The sequence below is a fragment of the Pleurodeles waltl genome, chromosome 3_1 (genome assembly GCF_031143425.1).
Source record: "Pleurodeles waltl isolate 20211129_DDA chromosome 3_1, aPleWal1.hap1.20221129, whole genome shotgun sequence".
In the NCBI taxonomy this organism is placed as follows: Eukaryota; Metazoa; Chordata; class Amphibia; order Caudata; family Salamandridae; genus Pleurodeles; species Pleurodeles waltl.
Window position 1 is genome coordinate 1,688,751,133 of NC_090440.1, and position 20,625 is coordinate 1,688,771,757.

Sequence of the window (20,625 nt, forward strand, 5' to 3'; positions counted from 1 at the left end):
GGTAGTTATTTTCCCCTTCAGTGACCTTTTTTTCAATATTGTTTTTTTTTATAAGTGACTGCCCTGGGCTGATTGGAGTTGGGCTTCTCTTCTGTATGTTTTCCGATATTGGCTTTGTGCTCTGTAGGTACCTGTGCTGACATGGTTACATAATTTCCTTCTTGTGTGTCTTGAGTCTGGTCCTGCCATTTACCCCATTGGTGCTTGGGATGTCATGGTTATAGGTCAGTTTCCCTCTACTGTGTCTGTGCTCTTATCTTGACTTTATTCCGTGTTAAAGTCTATGTAGGCTCAATTATAATCAAGTCTCGGGTGGGGTCACTACTCGCATGGTTATTACTTAGATTAGCTCTTGTTTGTATTTTTTCTGATTGTTTTTTTTTTTTTTTGTGTTGGTTCATTTGATTCTTTAGGTGTGTTTGCATTTCCTTCTCGTGTGCTGTTGTTCTCACCTTGTTTTATTTTTTGTAGGTGCCCGCGTTGGAGTGGTACAGTACAGTCATGAAGGTACCTTTGAGGCAATTCAACTCAATGATGAACGTATTGATTCACTCTCCAGCTTCAAGGAAGCAGTAAAGCGTCTTGAATGGATTGCTGGTGGCACCTGGACACCCTCTGCACTGCAATTTGCCTACAACACGCTCATCAAGGAAACCAAGAGAGACAAAGCCAAGGTGTTCGCTGTGGTCCTCACTGATGGGCGGCATGACCCTCGTGACCCTGATGCTGGGTTGAATGCACTCTGCCAGGGTGATGTAATTGTCAATGCCATCGGCATTGGGGACATGTTCCACAAACAGCAAGATGATGAGACTCTGAACTCCATCTCCTGCAACGACCCCACACGAGTCCGAAAGATGAAGCTATTTTCTGAGCTTGTAGCAGACGAGTTCATTGACAACATGGAGGAGCTGCTGTGCCCAGGTCTCATATTGTTTTATATTGACTACTTTGTCAAGGTGATGTGTAGGTGCTAGTTTATAGATGAAGGGTAATGAGAGAAGGGAGATGATAGCCAATAAGTTCTTTTAAATGAAGATTGTATGACACAACAGTAAGAGGTATATGTAAAAGGCCCAATGGTTTGCTATAGACTCAGTACACCTTTTCAAAGTACCTGTAAGCAATTTGATTGCTAAACACAATTAATATAACTCATAAGAAAAGAGACTGGCTTAAAAACTGAAAATATTTTAATTGATTTCAGAAAATATTTTCATAGATTTCATAAGAGATGGAGGGAAGAAAGCAATTCAAGTACTCATTGACCCCCGTGATTACACAGTGAGAAATTCTAGTAATGAAGGTTACTACAAGTGTGTATATCTAAGGCAAACTATTTGGGTCAAGGTAGCACAGCTGGGCATACAATTGTGAATTACACAGTTCAGTGTTTCACTAAATGGAGGGTCACCTAGTGTGTTTGCTATGATGTCGTCAATGTTTCTACCTTATAGGTCACATCATTGGCACAGAACAGTGAGTGGCAAATGAGTACTGACAAGTCATAGAACAATATATATTAGAGGCATCCAGCCTAACTCAGTTATTTTAGGGTGTTTCCGAGGCTAGATTAAAAAAAATCAAACTTAAATGTATTTAAACTTAAGGTGCTGACTTCATGGAATCAACCCCTGCAATTATTAAGAAGCTCCAGAGATGTAATTAATATACGCAGTGAACATCCTCAGTGATGCAAATGGTGAAAGAGAGATTATACTCACAAGAATTGGATGAATAATCAGGATGCAGAGTATTGGAACGCAGAATATTGCATCATAAGTAAAACAATATTAGTAAATGATGCACAAATTACAAAATCAAGCACCAGAGGCGAGGCTATGATGTAAAACAAATACTCACAAAGTATGACATTAAGGCCCCTATTTATACTTTTTTAGCGCCGCATTTGCACCGCTTTTTCACGCAAAAGCGGCGCAAACGTACAAAATACATTTGTATTTTGTAAGTTTGCGCCGCTTTTGAGTCAAAAAATGCCGCAAACCCGGCGCTAACAAAGTATAAATACGGGCCTAAACTTGTAAATCCATTATCCAAAATACAGAGGGGCCTATTCACAAACCTCTAGTGCCATCGGATCGTGACTTAAAGCAATGCACCGGTGGGGCTGCGCACAGTTTTGCATTTACAAGGTGGCGCTAAGCCACTTTGCGTGGCTTAATGCCGCATTGTAAATATGAGTACAATGGGTGTTGCTGTGGACGTTTCTTTGCAACACCCATTGATTTTGACCCTGCCCCAAATTTACGAGAAATCATAAATCTGAGGCAGTGCCAAAAACTAACGCCACCACAGGGATGGCGCTAGAGTGGTTCAACGAGGAGAAATACTTTTATTTCAACTCGTTTCAGTTTTGTCTATGGTGCAAGGGTGCCTGTGTTGCCACTAGGCAGCTAATTTTAGCGCCAGCACAGAGAGAGAGGACAGAAATGTGCCGTATCTTGTTGGTAGGGCTCATTTCTGCCCTTTCCCGGTGGCACAGGGCGACACAGCAAGACACTTGCTGTGCTGCTCTTCGCCATAGGGGCTCGTAAATAAGCCCCAGTGTTTTGAAACGTCAGTTGGGGTATCACTTGCTCAATTATAAAAGGAAATTGCACATGGAGTAGCCCAGTGAAAACGGTTGGTGGCAGTGCATGGTAATCATCCCTGTCTGGGCAAAAAGAGGCTTCTGATGCACAGAGTGTTCACAGATGATGGTAAAGGTGGCAGCCGTCAGAGCACAGGAGCAGCAATCATGTAGCAAGGGGCGCGTACTTGAATTTGACAAAGGTTCAAAATGAACAAAAGTAGTACCTAAAGTAGGTGTCAGTGCATTAGGTAAGGACCGATGATTAGGGATCTGAATCTCCAAAATGGTGGTGACCAGAACCTTTTTACAATAACATGGCAGACAAAGGACAATAAATTAGAACTAACATTAAATTCAGCATAAAATGAAGAACAGAAACATCCGGGTGGTGAACACTTTTTGGCTCGAGGAACGAAATAGTTTCAAAGACAGAGAGATGAGTTTAGTAGAGGAGAAGAGTGGGGATGAGGAAGTAAATAAGAACAGTGAAAGAGGATTATATGTCAAGATAGAGTTGTATAGGGAAATAGGAAGGTTTTTAGATTTTTGTAGAATTCAATTCAAGACATCAGAGGTCTTCGGGGAGGGAGTTCCAGAAAGAATGAGCTACACCAGGGAAGGACTGGGTGGCAACTGAGTGGGATTTGAATTTCTTAGTTTCAAGTCAGAGGATTTCTTTGCTTCTAAGGCTTTTAAATCCTCCAGAGATTGTAAGGCAGTGGACAAGCAAGCTGTTGTTGCATATGAATGGATTTGAATATAGTAGGGGCAAGACTGAATCATACCTTGTTTAAAGTTGGACATTAAAGGGTGAGTTAGTAACAGTACCCAGTAGATACCTATGCTGTGGCCTACAATATATACTATGTGTGGTATGCACCCTCTATTCTGGGGTTTTCTCTGGAAACTGATGAATTACATGCATTTCCTCACTAGATTTAGCATGCAGAGGGCCGGACTGGGAAACCAAAGGAGCCCTGCAATTTTGTCAGACCAGCCCTTGGGTCAAGGGGAGTGGGATGCAAGTGTGACGCACTGCTGCTTTTGTTACTGGGTGCTGAGTTCACAGCACTTTTACACAGTGGCGTAGCGTGGGTTGTCAGCACCCGGGGCAAGGCAAGTAATTTGCGCCCCCTAACCCGTGGATTTTAGCACTCGAGTCCCCCCCCCCAGATGTTGCACCCGGTGCGGCCGGCCCCCCCATGCACCCTCCACGCTACTGCTTTTACAGAACCGCCCCCCAGTTACAACACCGGCTCCCACTGCTGCTAAACCAGCTCCCACCCTTCCATGCTCCCGGGGAAACAACTGATGCCCGCCACAGTCATTCCAGCCCTGAGCATGCATTAAAATTTACAGCATGATTTCTCTTAAAGCATTCTGACAACTTTGACCTGCTGAAATTCATCAGGACAAACCTGGTGGTGGGGGCGAAATCTTTATCAGTGTTTTGTGCAGGAATTGGAATTTACCAACCCACTTGAAATAAGGGCCTTATAGAGACGATCCATATGTTTGATTAGGTTCTACCTTAAAGAAACCTCTCTTAATTTTAGTGTCTTATTAATTGTTTTGTGCTTACTCATCACATTGTTTTGGTTTTGCTCACACTTTGTGACCATTTTTATCTTTTTACTCCAGATCCTCAGATTGTCTGCCCGGATCTCCCATGCCAAACAGGTAAAGAAACATTACTTCTTGTGTAATGCTGCCACTCTCTGTGTTTTGCAGTCTGTGTCTCCTTGTCATGTAGCCATTGTCTCTACTTATTCTGATGTCAGTATCTCCCTGTGACCTGGCAATCACTGCTGTCTTGTTCCTAAAGTCAGTACCTCCCTGTATCCTGCAGTCAGTGTCTGTCTGTTTACTACACTCGGTGTCCCCTTGTGTCCTGCAGCCACTGTCCTCCCTTGCCCTGCTGTGAGTGTCTCCCTCTATCATAATTACAGTGTCTCGCTGTAACCCATAGATAGATTCATGCTGAGTGTTCTGCAGTCATTACCTTCCTGCAGCCATTGTCTGTATATTTCACCCAGTAAATTTCTCACCATGCTCTCTATCCAGTTTGTCCATGTGTCCTCCAGTCCATGCTTTCCTTTGGCCTGCAGTTAGTGTCCCCTGGTAGTCGGGATCTCCATGTTTCCTACAGTTAGCGTCTTTGTGTGTGTCATTTTTAGAGAACCTGTGTCCCGTAGAGCGTTTGCCATTCATCGCGTATGGTGTCTTCTGACTGTGTGTATATCTTTGTGTACTGTTGTGTAGTGGGTGTGACCAGTTCATGTGTGAACTAAATGAGGGATTAAACAGAAGGAACAAAAGACCTTGATTTTAGACATAATAGGAAAAAAAAATGCATCCAGTCATTTTTAAGGCAAACAAGCAATAGATTAGGGTCAACAAGCCACATGCAAATATTGTCAAAAACCAGAAGTTGAGAAAAAGACGTAAATCCTTGTTTGAATAAAAGACACATTTCAGTGCACCCCAAAATTGGCTTGCAACACAACAGGCCTTTCTAGTGAGTACGCAGCTCGGCAACACACCCCAACCCTGACTGAAATACCACTGGCTATTTCAGTTGTGAGCAGGGGCGTAGCTACACTGATTCAATTCGATCTTGAGCTGCAACCACTGCTCCGTTATTGAAACCGCGGAACAGCAGACTACCTTCTTCAGACTTGCAGCTCCTGAGCAGGCAAATGTCTTGGTGACTGAGCTATAATGAGCCCCTCAGTTCCTAATGTTAAGAAATCAAGCTTCTAGGGATTCTGCCCACACTTCCTAAGTAAACCCAGGAAGAACTGCAAAAATCGATCATTGACCATATGTCTTCGAACAACTTGCAGCCATATGGAGATCTTAGGAAATATTGAGTCTATAGAAGACCCAGATAAAATAAATCTTATGGATGCGTAAGCTCACTGTAGGAAGTTGGCTCTATATGTGCTATTTCAAAGTAAGGAATAGCATGCACAGAGTCCAAGGGTTCCCCTTAGAGGTAAAATAGTGGTAAAAAATAGATAATACTAATGCTCTATTTTGTGGTAGTGTGGTCGAGCAGTAGGCTTATCCAAGGAGTAGTGTTAAGCATTTGTTGTACATACACATAGACAATAAATGAGGTACACACACTCAGAGACAAATCCAGCCAATAGGTTTTGTTATAGAAAAATATCTTTTCTTAGTTTATTTTAAGAACCACAGGTTCAAATTCTACATGTAATATCTCATTCGAAAGGTATTGCAGGTAAGTACTTTAGGAACTTCAAATCATCAAAATTGCATGTATACTTTTCAAGTTATTCACAAATAGCTGTTTTAAAAGTGGACACAGTGCAATTTTCACAGTCCCTAGGGGAGGTAAGTATTTGTTAGGTTAACCAGGTAAGTAGGACACTTACAGGGCTTAGTTCTGGGTCCAAGGTAGCCCACCGTTGGGGGTTCAGAGCAACCCCAAAGTCACCACACCAGCAGCTCAGGGCCGGTCAGGTGCAGAGTTCAAAGTGGTGCCCAAAACACATAGGCTAGAATGGAGAGACGGGGGTGCCCCGGTTCCGGTCTGCTTGCAGGTAAGTACCCGCGTCTTCGGAGGGCAGACCAGGGGGGTTTTGTAGGGCACCGGGGGGGACACAAGCCCACACAGAAATTTCACCCTCAGCGGCGCAGGGGCGGCCGGGTGCAGTGTAGAAACAGGCGTCGGGTTCGCAATGTTAGTCTATGAGAGATCTCGGGATCTCTTCAGCGCTGCAGGCAGGCAAGGGGGGGATTCCTCGGGGAAACCTCCACTTGGGCAAGGGAGAGGGACTCCTGGGGGTCACTTCTCCAGTGAAAGTCCGGTCCTTCAGGTCCTGGGGGCTGCGGGTGCAGGGTCTCTCCCAGGCGTCGGGACTTTAGGTTCAAAGAATCGCGGTCAGGGGAAGCCTCGGGATTCCCTCTGCAGGCGGCGCTGTGGGGGCTCAGGGGGGACAGGTTTTGGTACTCACAGTATCAGAGTAGTCCTGGGGTCCCTCCTGAGGTGTCGGATCTCCACCAGCCGAGTCGGGGTCGCCGGGTGCAGTGTTGCAAGTCTCACGCTTCTTGCGGGGAGTTTGCAGGGTTCTTTAAAGCTGCTGGAAACAAAGTTGCAGCTTTTCTTGGAGCAGGTCCGCTGTCCTCGGGAGTTTCTTGTCTTTTCGAAGCAGGGGCAGTCCTCAGAGGATGTCGAGGTCGCTGGTCCCTTTGGAAGGCGTCGCTGGAGCAGGATCTTTGGAAGGCAGGAGACAGGCCGGTGCGTTTCTGAAGCCAAGGCAGTTGTCGTCTTCTGGTCTTCCGCTGCAGGGGTTTTCAGCTAGGCAGTCCTTCTTCTTGTAGTTGCAGGAATCTAATCTTCTAGGGTTCAGGGTAGCCCTTAAATACTAAATTTAAGGGCGTGTTTAGGTCTGGGGGGTTAGTAGCCAATGGCTACTAGCCCTGAGGGTGGGTACACCCTCTTTGTGCCTCCTCCCAAGGGGAGGGGGTCACAATCCTAACCCTATTGGGGGAATCCTCCATCTGCAAGATGGAGGATTTCTAAAAGTTAGAGTCACTTCAGCTCAGGACACCTTAGGGGCTGTCCTGACTGGCCAGTGACTCCTCCTTGTTTTTCTCATTATTTTCTCCGGCCTTGCCGCCAAAAGTGGGGCCTGGCCGGAGGGGGCGGGCAACTCCACTAGCTGGAGTGTCCTGCTGGGTTGGCACAAAGGAGGTGAGCCTTTGAGGCTCACCGCCAGGTGTGACAATTCCTGCCTGGGGGAGGTGTTAGCATCTCCACCCAGTGCAGGCTTTGTTACTGGCCTCAGAGTGACAAAGGCACTCTCCCCATGGGGCCAGCAACATGTCTCGGTTTGTGGCAGGCTGCTAAAACTAGTCAGCCTACACAGATAGTCGGTTAAGTTTCAGGGGGCACCTCTAAGGTGCCCTCTGGGGTGCATTTTATAATAAAATGTACACTGGCATCAGTGTGCATTTATTGTGCTGAGAAGTTTGATAGCAAACTTCCCAGTTTTCAGTGTAGCCATTATGGTGCTGTGGAGTTCGTGTTTGACAGGCTCCCAGACCATATACTCTTATGGCTACCCTGCACTTACAATGTCTAAGGTTTTGTTTAGACACTGTAGGGGTACCATGCTCATGCACTGGTACCCTCACCTATGGTATAGTGCACCCTGCCTTAGGGCTGTAAGGCCTGCTAGAGGGGTGTCTTACCTATACTGCATAGGCAGTGAGAGGCTGGCATGGCACCCGGAGGGGAGTGCCATGTCGACTTACTCGTTTTGTCCTCACTAGCACACACAAGCTGGCAAGCAGTGTGTCTGTGCTGAGTGAGAGGTCTCCAGGGTGGCATAAGACATGCTGCAGCCCTTAGAGACCTTCCTTGGCATCAGGGCCCTTGGTACTAGAAGTACCAGTTACAAGGGACTTATCTGGATGCCAGGGTCTGCCAATTGTGGATACAAAAGTACAGGTTAGGGAAAGAACACTGGTGCTGGGGCCTGGTTAGCAGGCCTCAGCACACTTTCAATTGTAAACATAGCATCAGCAAAGGCAAAAAGTCAGGGGGCAACCATGCCAAGGAGGCATTTCCTTACACAACCCCCCCCCAAACGAAAGAGGATGAGACTAACCTTTCCCAAGAGAGTCTTCATTTTCTAAGTGGAAGAACCTGGAAAGGCCATCTGCATTGGCATGGGCAGTCCCAGGTCTGTGTTCCACTATAAAGTCCATTCCCTGTAGGGAGATGGACCACCTCAACAGTTTAGGATTTTCACCTTTCATTTGCATCAGCCATTTGAGAGGTCTGTGGTCAGTTTGAACTAGGAAGTGAGTCCCAAAGAGGTATGGTCTCAGCTTCTTCAGGGACCAAACCACAGCAAAGGCCTCCCTCTCAATGGCACTCCAACGCTGCTCCCTGGGGAGTAACCTCCTGCTAATGAAAGCAACAGGCTGGTCAAGGCCATCATCATTTGTTTGGGACAAAACTGCCCCTATCCCATGTTCAGAGGCATCAGTCTGCACAATGAACTGCTTAGAATAATCTGGAGCTTTTAGAACTGGTGCTGAGCACATTGCTTGTTTCAGGGTGTCAAAAGGCCTGTTGGCATTCCACAGTCCAGTTCACTTTCTTGGGCATTTTCTTGGAGGTGAGTTCAGTGAGGGCTGTCACAATGGATCCATATCCCTTCACAAACCTCCTGTAATACCCAGTCAAGCCAAGGAATGCCCTGACTTGAGTCTGGGTTTTTGGAGCTACCCAGTCCAGAATAGTCTGGATCTTGGGTTGGAGTGGCTGAACTTGGCCTCCACCTACAAGGTGGCCCAAGTAAACCACAGTTCCCTGCCCTATCTGGCATTTGGATGCCTTGATAGAGAGGCCTGCAGATTGCAGAGCCTTCAAAACCTTCTTCAGGTGGACCAGGTGATCCTGCCAGGTGGAGCTAAAGACAGCAATATCATCAAGATAAGCTGTGCTAAAGGACTCCAAGCCAGCAAGGACTTGATTCACCAACCTTTGGAAGGTGGCAGGGGCATTCTTTAAACCAAAGGGCATAACAGTAAACTGATAATGCCCATCAGGTGTGGAGAATGCTGTTTTCTCTTTTGCTCCAGGTGCCATTTTTATTTGCCAGTACCCTGCTGTCAAGTCAAAGGTACTTAAGAATTTGGCAGCACCTAATTTATCTATGAGCTCAGCAGCTCTTGGAATTGGATGAGCATCTGTCTTGGTGACAGAATTGAGCCCTCTGTAGTCCACACATAACCTCATCTCTTTCTTTCCATCTTTGGTGTGAGGTTTGGGGACTAAGACCACTGGGCTAGCCCAGGGGCTGTCAGAGCGCTCAATTACTCCCAATTCCAGCATCTTGTGGACTTCCACCTTGATGCTTTCTTTAACATGGTCAGACTGTCTAAAGATTTTGTTTTTGACAGGCATGCTGTCTCCTGTGTCCACATCATGGGTACACAGGTGTGTCTGACCAGGGGTTAAGGAGAAGAGTTCAGGAAACTGTTGTAGGACTCTCCTACAATCAGCTTGCTGTTGGCCAGAGAGGGTGTCTGAGTAGATCACTCCATCTACTGTGCCATCTTTTGGGTCTGATGACAGAAGATCAGGGAGAGGTTCACTCTCTGCCTCCTGATCCTCATCTGTTACCATCAACAGATTCACATCAGCCCTGTCATGGAAGAGCTTAAGGCGGTTCACATGGATCACCCTCTTGGGGCTCCTGCTTGTGCCCAGGTCCACCAGGTAGGTGACCTGACTCTTCCTTTCTAGCACTGGGTAAGGGCCACTCCATTTGTCCTGGAGTGCCCTGGGAGCCACAGGCTCCAGAACCCAGACTTTCTGCCCTGGTTGGAACTCAACCAGTGCAGCCTTTTGGTCATACCAAAACTTCTGGAGCTGTTGGCTGGCCTCAAGGTTTTTGGTTGCCTTTTCCATGTACTCTGCCATTCTAGAGCGAAGGCCAAGTACATAGTCCACTATGTCCTGTTTAGGCTCATGGAGAGGTCTCTCCCAGCCTTCTTTAACAAGGGCAAGTGGTCCCCTTACAGGATGACCAAACAGAAGTTCAAAGGGTGAGAATCCTACTCCCTTCTGTGGCACCTCTCTGTAAGCGAAAAGCAGACATGGCAAGAGGACATCCCATCTCCTTTTGAGTTTTTCTGGGAGCCCCATGATCATGCCTTTTAATGTCTTGTTGAATCTCTCAACCAAGCCATTAGTTTGTGGATGGTATGGTGTAGTGAATTTATAAGTCACTCCACACTCATTCCACATGTGCTTTAGGTATGCTGACATGAAGTTGGTACCCCTGTCAGACACCACCTCCTTAGGGAAACCCACTCTGGTAAAGATACCAATGAGGGCCTTGGCTACTGCAGGGGCAGTAGTCGACCTAAGGGGAATAGCTTCAGGATACCTGGTAGCATGATCCACTACTACCAGGATATACATGTTTCCTGAGGCTGTGGGAGGTTCTAGTGGACCAACTATGTCCACACCCACTCTTTCAAAGGGAACCCCCACCACTGGAAGTGGAATGAGGGGGGCCTTTGGATGCCCACCTGTCTTACCACTGGCTTGACAGGTGGGGCAGGAGAGGCAAAACTCCTTAACCATGTTGGACATATTGGGCCAGTAGAAGTGGTTGACTAACCTCTCCCACGTCTTGGTTTGTCCCAAATGTCCAGCAAGGGGAATGTCATGGGCCAATGTTAGGATGAACTTCCTGAACAGCTGAGGCACTACCACTCTCCTAGTGGCACCAGGTTTGGGGTCTCTGGCCTCAGTGTACAGGAGTCCATCCTCCCAATAGACCCTATGTGTTCCATTTTTCTTGCCTTTGGACTCTTCAGCAGCTTGCTGCCTAAGGCCTTCAAGAGAGGGACAGGTTTCTTGTCCCTTACACAGCTCCTCCCTTGAGGGTCCCCCTGGGCCTAAGAGCTCAACCTGATAAGGTTCAAGCTCCAAAGGCTCAGTTCCCTCAGAGGGCAGAACTTCTTCCTGAGAAGAGAGGTTCCCTTTCTTTTGCTGTGTTGCAGTTGGTTTCCCAACTGACTTTCCTGTTCTCTTGGCAGGCTGGGCCATTCTTCCAGACTCCAGCTCTACTTGTTCACCCTGTGCCTTGCATTGTGCTCTTGTTTTCACACACACCAGTTCAGGGATACCCAGCATTGCTGCATGGGTTTTTAGTTCTACCTCAGCCCATGCTGAGGACTCCAGGTCATTTCCAAGCAGACAGTCCACTTGGATATTTGAGGAGACCACCACCTGTTTCAGGCCATTGACCCCTCCCCATTCTAAAGTAACCATTGCCATGGGATGTACTTTTCTCTGATTGTCAGCGTTGGTGACTGTGTAAGTTTTTCCAGTCAGGTATTGGCCAGGGGAAACCAGTTTCTCTGTCACCATGGTGACACTGGCACCTGTATCCCTCAGGCCCTCTATTCTAGTCCCATTAATTAAGAGTTGCTGTCTGTATTTTTGCATGTTAGGCGGCCAGACAGCTAGTGTGGCTAAATCCACCCCACCCTCAGAAACTAGAGTAGCTTCAGTGTGGACCCTGATTTGCTCTGGGCACACTGTTGATCCCACTTGGAGACTAGCCATACCAGTGTTACCTGGATGGGAGTTTGGAGTGGAACCTTTCTTGGGACAGGCCTTGTCTCCAGTTTGGTGTCCATGCTGTTTACAGCTATGACACCAGGCCTTTTTGGGATCAAAGTTTTTACCCTTGTACCCATTGTTTTGTGAAGAGGCTCTGGGCCCACCCTCCTGTGCAGGTTTTTGGGGGCCTGTAGAAGACTCTTTACTATTTTTAGTTTTGGTTGTCTCATCACCCTTCCCCTGGGGAGTCTTTGTGACCCCTTTCTTTTGGTCACCCCCTGTTGAAGTCTTGGACACCCTTGTCTTGACCCAATGGTCCGCCTTCTTTCCCAATTCTTGGGGAGAAATTGGTCCTAGGTCTACCAGATGCTGATGCAGTTTATCATTGAAACAATTACTCAATAGGTGTTCTTTCACAAATAAATTGTACAGCCCATCATAATTACTTACACCACTGCCTTGAATCCAACCATCTAGTGTTTTCACTGAGTAGTCAACAAAGTCAACCCAGGTCTGGCTCGAGGATTTTTGAGCCCCCCTGAACCTAATCCTGTACTCCTCAGTGGAGAATCCAAAGCCCTCAATCAGGGTACCCTTCATGAGGTCATAAGATTCTGCATCTTTTCCAGAGAGTGTGAGGAGTCTATCCCTACACTTTCCAGTGAACATTTCCCAAAGGAGAGCACCCCAGTGAGATCTGTTCACTTTTCTGGTTACACAAGCCCTCTCAAAAGCTGTGAACCATTTGGTGATGTCATCACCATCTTCATATTTTGTCACAATCCCTTTGGGGATTTTTAACATGTCAGGAGAATCTCTGACCCTATTTATATTGCTGCCACCATTGATGGGTCCTAGGCCCATCTCTTGTCTTTCCCTTTCTATGGCTAGGAGCTGTCTCTCTAAAGCCAATCTTTTGGCCATCCTGGCTAACAGGAGGTCATCTTCACTGAGAGCATCCTCAGTGATTTCAGAAATGTGGGACCCTCCTGTGAGGGACTCACTATTTCTGACTAACACAGTTGGAGACAGGACTTGAGGGGTCCTGTTCTCCCTATTTAGGACTGGAGGAGGGACATTGGCCTCCAAGTCACTAATTTCTTCCTCTGTGAGGTCATCATCAGAGGGGTTGGCTTTTTCAAACTCTGCCAGCAGCTCCTGGAGCTGAATTTTGGTAGGTCTGGAGCCAATGGTTATTTTTTTGATATTACAGAGAGACCTTAGCTCCCTCATCTTAAGATGGAGGTAAGGGGTGGTGTCGAGTTCCACCACCTGCATCTCTGTATCAGACATTATTCTGCTAAGAGTTGGAATACTTCTTAAAGAATCTAAAACTGTTTCTAGAATCTAATTTCAAACTTTTAACAAACTTTTAAACTCTAAAAGACAATGCTAAACAGGGACTTAACACACAAGGCCCTAGCAGGACTTTTAAGAATTTAGAAAAATTTCAAATTGCAAAAATGAATTTCTAATGACAATTTTGGAATTTGTCGTGTGATCAGGTATTGGCTGAGTAGTCCAGCAAATGCAAAGTCTTGTACCCCACCGCTGATCCACCAATGTAGGAAGTTGGCTCTGTATGTGCTATTTCAAAGTAAGGAATAGCATGCACAGAGTCCAAGGGTTCCCCTTAGAGGTAAAATAGTGGTAAAAAATAGATAATACTAATGCTCTATTTTGTGGTAGTGTGGTCGAGCAGTAGGCTTATCCAAGGAGTAGTGTTAAGCATTTGTTTTACATACACATAGATAATAAATGAGGTACACACACAGTCAGAGACAAATCCAGCCTATAGGTTTTGTTATAGAAAAATATATTTTCTTAGTTTATTTTAAGAACCACAGGTTCAAATTCTACATGTAATATCTCATTCGAAAGGTATTGCAGGTAAGTACTTTAGGAACTTCAAATCATCAAAATTGCATGTATACTTTTCAAGTTATTCACAAATAGCTGTTTTAAAAGTGGACACAGTGCAATTTTCACAGTCCCTAGGGGAGGTAAGTATTTGTTAGGTTAACCAGGTAAGTAGGACACTTACAGGGCTTAGTTCTGGGTCCAAGGTAGCCCACCGTTGGGGGTTCAGAGCAACCCCAAAGTCACCACACCAGCAGCTCAGGGCCGGTCAGGTGCAGAGTTCAAAGTGGTGCCCAAAACACATAGGCTAGAATGGAGAGACGGGGGTGCCCCGGTTCCGGTCTGCTTGCAGGTAAGTACCCGCGTCTTCGGAGGGCAGACCAGGGGGGTTTTGTAGGGCACCGGGGGGGACACAAGCCCACACAGAAATTTCACCCTCAGCGGCGCGGGGGCGGCCGGGTGCAGTGTAGAAACAGGCGTCGGGTTCGCAATGTTAGTCTATGAGAGATCTCGGGATCTCTTCAGCGCTGCAGGCAGGCAAGGGGGGGATTCCTCGGGGAAACCTCCACTTGGGCAAGGGAGAGGGACTCCTGGGGGTCACTTCTCCAGTGAAAGTCCGGTCCTTCAGGTCCTGGGGGCTGCGGGTGCAGGGTCTCTCCCAGGCGTCGGGACTTTAGGTTCAAAGAATCGCGGTCAGGGGAAGCCTCGGGATTCCCTCTGCAGGCGGCGCTGTGGGGGTTCAGGGGGGACAGGTTTTGGTACTCACAGTATCAGAGTAGTCCTGGGGTCCCTCCTGAGGTGTCGGATCTCCACCAGCCGAGTCGGGGTCGCCGGGTGCAGTGTTGCAAGTCTCACGCTTCTTGCGGGGAGTTTGCAGGGTTCTTTAAAGCTGCTGGAAACAAAGTTGCAGCTTTTCTTGGAGCAGGTCCGCTGTCCTCGGGAGTTTCTTGTCTTTTCGAAGCAGGGGCAGTCCTCAGAGGATGTCGAGGTCGCTGGTCCCTTTGGAAGGCGTCGCTGGAGCAGGATATTTGGAAGGCAGGAGACAGGCCGGTGCGTTTCTGGAGCCAAGGCAGTTGTCGTCTTCTGGTCTTCCGCTGCAGGGGTTTTCAGCTAGGCAGTCCTTCTTCTTGTAGTTGCAGGAATCTAATCTTCTAGGGTTCAGGGTAGCCCTTAAATACTAAATTTAAGGGCGTGTTTAGGTCTGGGGGGTTAGTAGCCAATGGCTACTAGCCCTGAGGGTGGGTACACCCTCTTTGTGCCTCCTCCCAAGGGGAGGGGGTCACAATCCTAACCCTATTGGGGGAATCCTCCATCTGCAAGATGGAGGATTTCTAAAAGTTAGAGTCACTTCAGCTCAGGACACCTTAGGGGCTGTCCTGACTGGCCAGTGACTCCTCCTTGTTTTTCTCATTATTTTCTCCGGCCTTGCCGCCAAAAGTGGGGCCTGGCCGGAGGGGGCGGGCAACTCCACTAGCTGGAGTGTCCTGCTGGGTTGGCACAAAGGAGGTGAGCCTTTGAGGCTCACCGCCAGGTGTGACAATTCCTGCCTGGGGGAGGTGTTAGCATCTCCACCCAGTGCAGGCTTTGTTACTGGCCTCAGAGTGACAAAGGCACTCTCCCCATGGGGCCAGCAACATGTCTCGGTTTGTGGCAGGCTGCTAAAACTAGTCAGCCTACACAGATAGTCGGTTAAGTTTCAGGGGGCACCTCTAAGGTGCCCTCTGGGGTGCATTTTATAATAAAATGTACACTGGCATCAGTGTGCATTTATTGTGCTGAGAAGTTTGATAGCAAACTTCCCAGTTTTCAGTGTAGCCATTATGGTGCTGTGGAGTTCGTGTTTGACAGGCTCCCAGACCATATACTCTTATGGCTACCCTGCACTTACAATGTCTAAGGTTTTGTTTAGACACTGTAGGGGTACCATGCTCATGCACTGGTACCCTCACCTATGGTATAGTGCACCCTGCCTTAGGGCTGTAAGGCCTGCTAGAGGGGTGTCTTACCTATACTGCATAGGCAGTGAGAGGCTGGCATGGCACCCGGACTGGAGTGCCATGTCGACTTACTCGTTTTGTCCTCACTAGCACACACAAGCTGGCAAGCAGTGTGTCTGTGCTGAGTGAGAGGTCTCCAGGGTGGCATAAGACATGCTGCAGCCCTTAGAGACCTTCCTTGGCATCAGGGCCCTTGGTACTAGAAGTACCAGTTACAAGGGACTTATCTGGATGCCAGGGTCTGCCAATTGTGGATACAAAAGTACAGGTTAGGGAAAGAACACTGGTGCTGGGGCCTGGTTAGCAGGCCTCAGCACACTTTCAATTGTAAACATAGCATCAGCAAAGGCAAAAAGTCAGGGGGCAACCATGCCAAGGAGGCATTTCCTTACACTCACTTACATCTTGATTACAGGTGTTTGACTAGTTTAATTTTCTCCCTCTACGCTTCATATACATTTTCACTGAAGGGACACTGGTTCAAGACAAAAATACATTACAGGCACTGCCATATTGGGAGTTTGCCACATCAGCATTCCCTGCATAAGAACCCTTTAATGCGTAACTTTAGAAACCATGAGGGATACATGATGAGCAGGTGCCCTGTGTGGCTTTTGTACGCAAGGGCATACTTCTTTTGCAGTTTTAATATGAACAATGAAGTATAAGACATCACTGAAGAAGCTTCAGCTGATTCAGAACACTGCTGCCGGGCTATATTAAATCTTCCTCATTCAGCCTCGGCCAGTAGTAGTTTAAAACAACTGCATTGGCTACCAGTGGCTGAACGTATTATCTTTAAGACTCTATACTTGACCTTTAAAGCAGTACATGGAAGTGGTTCCAAATATTTGTCTTCACGATTATGTTGGTACAGACCTAATCGGCATCTTCGTTCGATGGGAGGATTCCGCATTCAGGTCCCCCGCACCTACAAAGCTAAATGAAGTGATAAAGCATTTACAGTGGCTGCGGCCAAATGCTGGAATTCACTCCCTTTGTTTATTAGGGAGGAGCAAAACTTTCTGGCCTTTAGGAAGCTAGTTAAAACCTGGGTTATTCCGAGTTAATCTCCTTTGATTTCTCCTTTGCTCTTCGGCACCTCACTTCCCCTTCTGAGCGCTTTAGTGCCTTGGCTGGAATGCGCTTTATAAATACAAATACAAATACTTTTTGAAATACATAGGATTTTTACCCAGATTTCATGTGGAAAATAATTGCAATTTCACCGAGGCCTACTCTAGAGCTGTCTTACTACTCCTGCTTCCACCACCGCCAACATCCAAGTGGGATTCATAAATATATAACTCACAATTCTCAGACATTTGGAAAAGAGTTAGTGCAGCAGGGAATATGCTGGACGATGGAGTTACATGCACATATCACAGGTTTAAAGGTGTAGATGTTAGCTTATTTATGAGTCTTTCTGGCACAAACCTATACCCTGATAAAGGCAGACATGAAGACCAAATGAGCTGTTAAGAAGCAGAATTTTGTCTCACAAAGCTGGATATATTCCATCTCCTCATTAAGATGAAATAGGCAGTATTACATTGCCTGGCATTAACATTGCCTGCCAAATCTATATTCTTCTTTAAACAAGAGTAGGAACCAAGATGTGCTACAAGACAATTAAGTTGTTATAAAAGCAGATTTTACTTTATTCACCACAAATGATTATTATAAATAAACTAGGTTGAATACAGTAAGGAAGTAAGAGACTGTACCCGCTTGTCCACTGAGCACTGTCTTTGGGGCTCATACAACTCAATAGCTGGACCTACCCTTGCAGGAAGAAAAATGAATTTAGACAGAGGTTTCCTAGAGGGTGTCCCCCCCCAACTCGGAATCAAACATGTGCATTCATACCACGTTTAGTACCCATCTAGTGAGGGGGGTCCTGATGGCATTGCTTCACCATCAACTGTAAAGCAAAGCTATTAATCCTCTTCAAGAAGATGTGAAGACAAAGGCCCATATTTATACTTTCTTAGCTCTGCATTTGGGTAATTATTTGACGCCAAGTCAGTGCAAACTTACAAAATACAATTGTATTTTGTAAGTTTGCGCCTCTTTTGCGTCAAAAAATTACACTAATGCGGCACTAAAAAAGTATAAATATGGGCCAAAATGCGTACTGTCTCATTTGTAGGCATGGGCGCAGCTGCATAATCACACCAGCCTACGAAAAAGTTTAAATAGTATCCTAAGGTTTCTCAAAGACAAGTCGAGGTTATGTTATGCAAATCCAAATGCCCAACCAAGGTCCCTCATGCATTTTTCACTACAATTTGTTTGTTGAATAAAGTACCACAGAGGTTTTAAATTTGCAAACATAGAAAGTGCTCTTTCTGGTAGATGATGATGCGATAACTTGGCACTCAATGCCTTCAATTCTTCCAATATGTTGGCAATGAGACCCTTGAACAGGAAACTATGGGTCAGATTTACAAGGCCCTGGCGCCTCCTTGTGCCACACTAAAGTATTTTTGTATGCTAATGTGGCACTAAGGAGGCCATTTCCCCACGCCATATTTACGAAGTAGCACAATGCTCGCCTTGCACCACTTTGCAACCTCTTGCGCCACATTATGCCTGCGCCAGGCGTAATGTATGCAAGGGGGGCCTTCCCACGGAGGGAGGCTACTAAAAATGGCAACATGAAATCTACAAGATTTCACTGTAACATTTTTTCTGTCATTTTTAATGCCTGCTCGGGGCAGGCGTTAAAGTGGCGGGCCCATAATAACCTAAGGGCCTCCCTGGTGCTCTGATGCACCACAATAGCATCATGAATTATGGCGCTATTGTGGAAACGAACTCCATGGTGTTCCGTATTGTAAATACGGTGCAGCCATGGTGTTGTTAGGTTGGGCAGGGGCGATACAAGAAAAGTGGCGCATCGGGACCGATTCGCCTCTTTCTTGTAAATCTGGCCCTATATTTCTTGGATTTGTGAACAGTCATAAGCATAGTCAGATCGACAGAAGCTGGCACGGGAATGAATTTCTCTGTCAAAAATAGTGTACTGATCTTAGTTTGGATCGGCAACCATGACAACTCACATTGTCCTTCAAAAAGATGATCGTATTGCCTAATATTGCAGATCAGATTTCTGGCTTGACCAGCTCATCCAAAGTTGTTCAAAGCCCCCTCTTCCAGGTAAAATCAAGCACTCTTTTTGCTTTTGCCTTTGGTAGATCAGAAATGATTGGAATTTAAAGGTTTGCCAGAAGAAACACATTCACAGTGAAATTAAGACTGAGAGTGCATTGGTACTAAACTCTGCTGCCTTTTCCACATGGAATGAGACAGTGGTTAATTTGTATCAGAATGAGTGCCAGTGCTTGAAGCTCTGCTCTGTAGATTCTATTAAAAATCAGCACACAGAATATTCAGGCCTCTTTAATCTACGACCAGACACTACTGACCCTTGATCTTACTCTGTCTGCATTTGTGTCTGTTTTAAATGTTTCTCTTCCTCCTTCTTTCCCCTTTGAGTGTTTTTCTCTATAATGCCGGAGAAAAAAAAAGTGCCGGTCTCCAAAAAATTAGTGTTGGTGGGATCCACCGGCAACCAGCGGCACACATTAAGTGCTGGAAAGAGATCAGAACATGAGAATCTGGAGAGAGAACTAAGGAGCACTTGGAAGAAACTCAGCTTCAGTGGAAAAATTAGATAGTCTTTCTTCTACTGTTATTGACAGACTTAATTTTACAAACGTACAAGAAGAAAAATATAAAAGAACTATAAAATCTATGTCTCCAAATTCAAACTTGCCCTCTTGCAGGAAGGCAGTTGGGAGGTACAACAGATGTGCCTTGAGTTTTTGTGTGAGGAAATAGCTGCTGATAGAAACTATGAAGATCTCTGAAATCACTCACAGGAATCTGGCTTACGAACTTTAGAAAAAAACATGCATTTCTTTTGCCAGATCCTGCCAGGAAGTGCTTGTGCCCAATTCTGCTTCATGTGATTTTCTGGAAGTCTCAGAACTTAGGAGAAAGTCTCCAAACATTCTCATCTGTTATAGACCTTGCATCTAACACAAACAGTCATTATTTAAGTTTCTGGTTATAGCAAATTGTTCAGTTTCACAAAGATACTGGCCAATAAGTAAGAATATTTTGAAAGGGAGGGTAAAATGCGATATGGAGACTCTCAGCAACTGACAACCGTTGTGTGATTAGACCTCTCATTCACAAGGACTTCAACATTGAGATGCTGATGGCTTGGCGTTAAGCCACACTTCTGTAATAGTATTCGTACATCTAAAGTATTTGGATAGATCTGTCCCATAGTCTCAGAAGGGATGCACTTTAAACCTCCATGTACAAAATGGAAACTCAATGTTTTTGGAAGGCAGACAGCATGGTCATATTCTTGCTCAGTGATGGAATAACTGTGCTCCAGAGGCCAAACCGTGGTGGCGAGATAGAGGATTGTGTGTTCCAGGGAACACTGCCTGATGCAGCAAACCCCATATCACCCACTGAAAAAGAACCATTAAGGATAATGTAGAGTAGGCCTGAACAAAATGGGTTCTACCTATTGCGTAAGATTTTGCAATGTTAGTCCATGAAGAGATGATCGGTTTCCAAGATAGGCACTGACTATGTAAAAGATTTTCATTATATGTAATTTTCTCTTAGGTGGATAGACTGAAAATCTGTCCTGAATCAGTCCTTTGTTGCCCAAGCTTAGGTGCATTTAGAGTGCTGACCAGACTGCTGTCAACTATTGCCCTTTCAGACTCCCTTTCAGAGGCACCTCTATCAAACTACGGAACTGCCAATTCAAACACAGTTTTTCTAACACCTGAGTTTCTAGGGGGCTCGCTTACCATGTGTATATCTCACTGTGCTCAGATGCATCTCAGTTACATAAGTATCTAAGGATTTAAGTTTTCTTTATTACACAAAGAGGAGAACTTATTGCATTGATACTGAAGTTCATGCCATTTCTCTATCTTCAATACAACGACAGCTTAAATATATTACAAAGAATCATGCTATATCATTAGTTTTATTATGTGACTGTGGACTGCAAG

The 20,625-nt window shown here is 46.0% G+C and overlaps 1 protein-coding gene across 2 annotated transcripts in view; it reads left to right on the forward strand.

Moving 5' to 3' along the window:
- Nucleotides 1-20,625, forward strand: part of COL6A2 (collagen type VI alpha 2 chain) — a 102,458-nt gene that overhangs the window by 71,753 nt on the left and 10,080 nt on the right. For both annotated transcript variants that reach the window (XM_069225484.1, XM_069225483.1), the window contains exons 26-27: nt 472-924; nt 4,235-4,273. In XM_069225484.1, the coding sequence (XP_069081585.1) occupies nt 472-924; nt 4,235-4,273 (492 nt within the window). The remainder of the gene's footprint in view (nt 1-471; nt 925-4,234; nt 4,274-20,625) is intronic.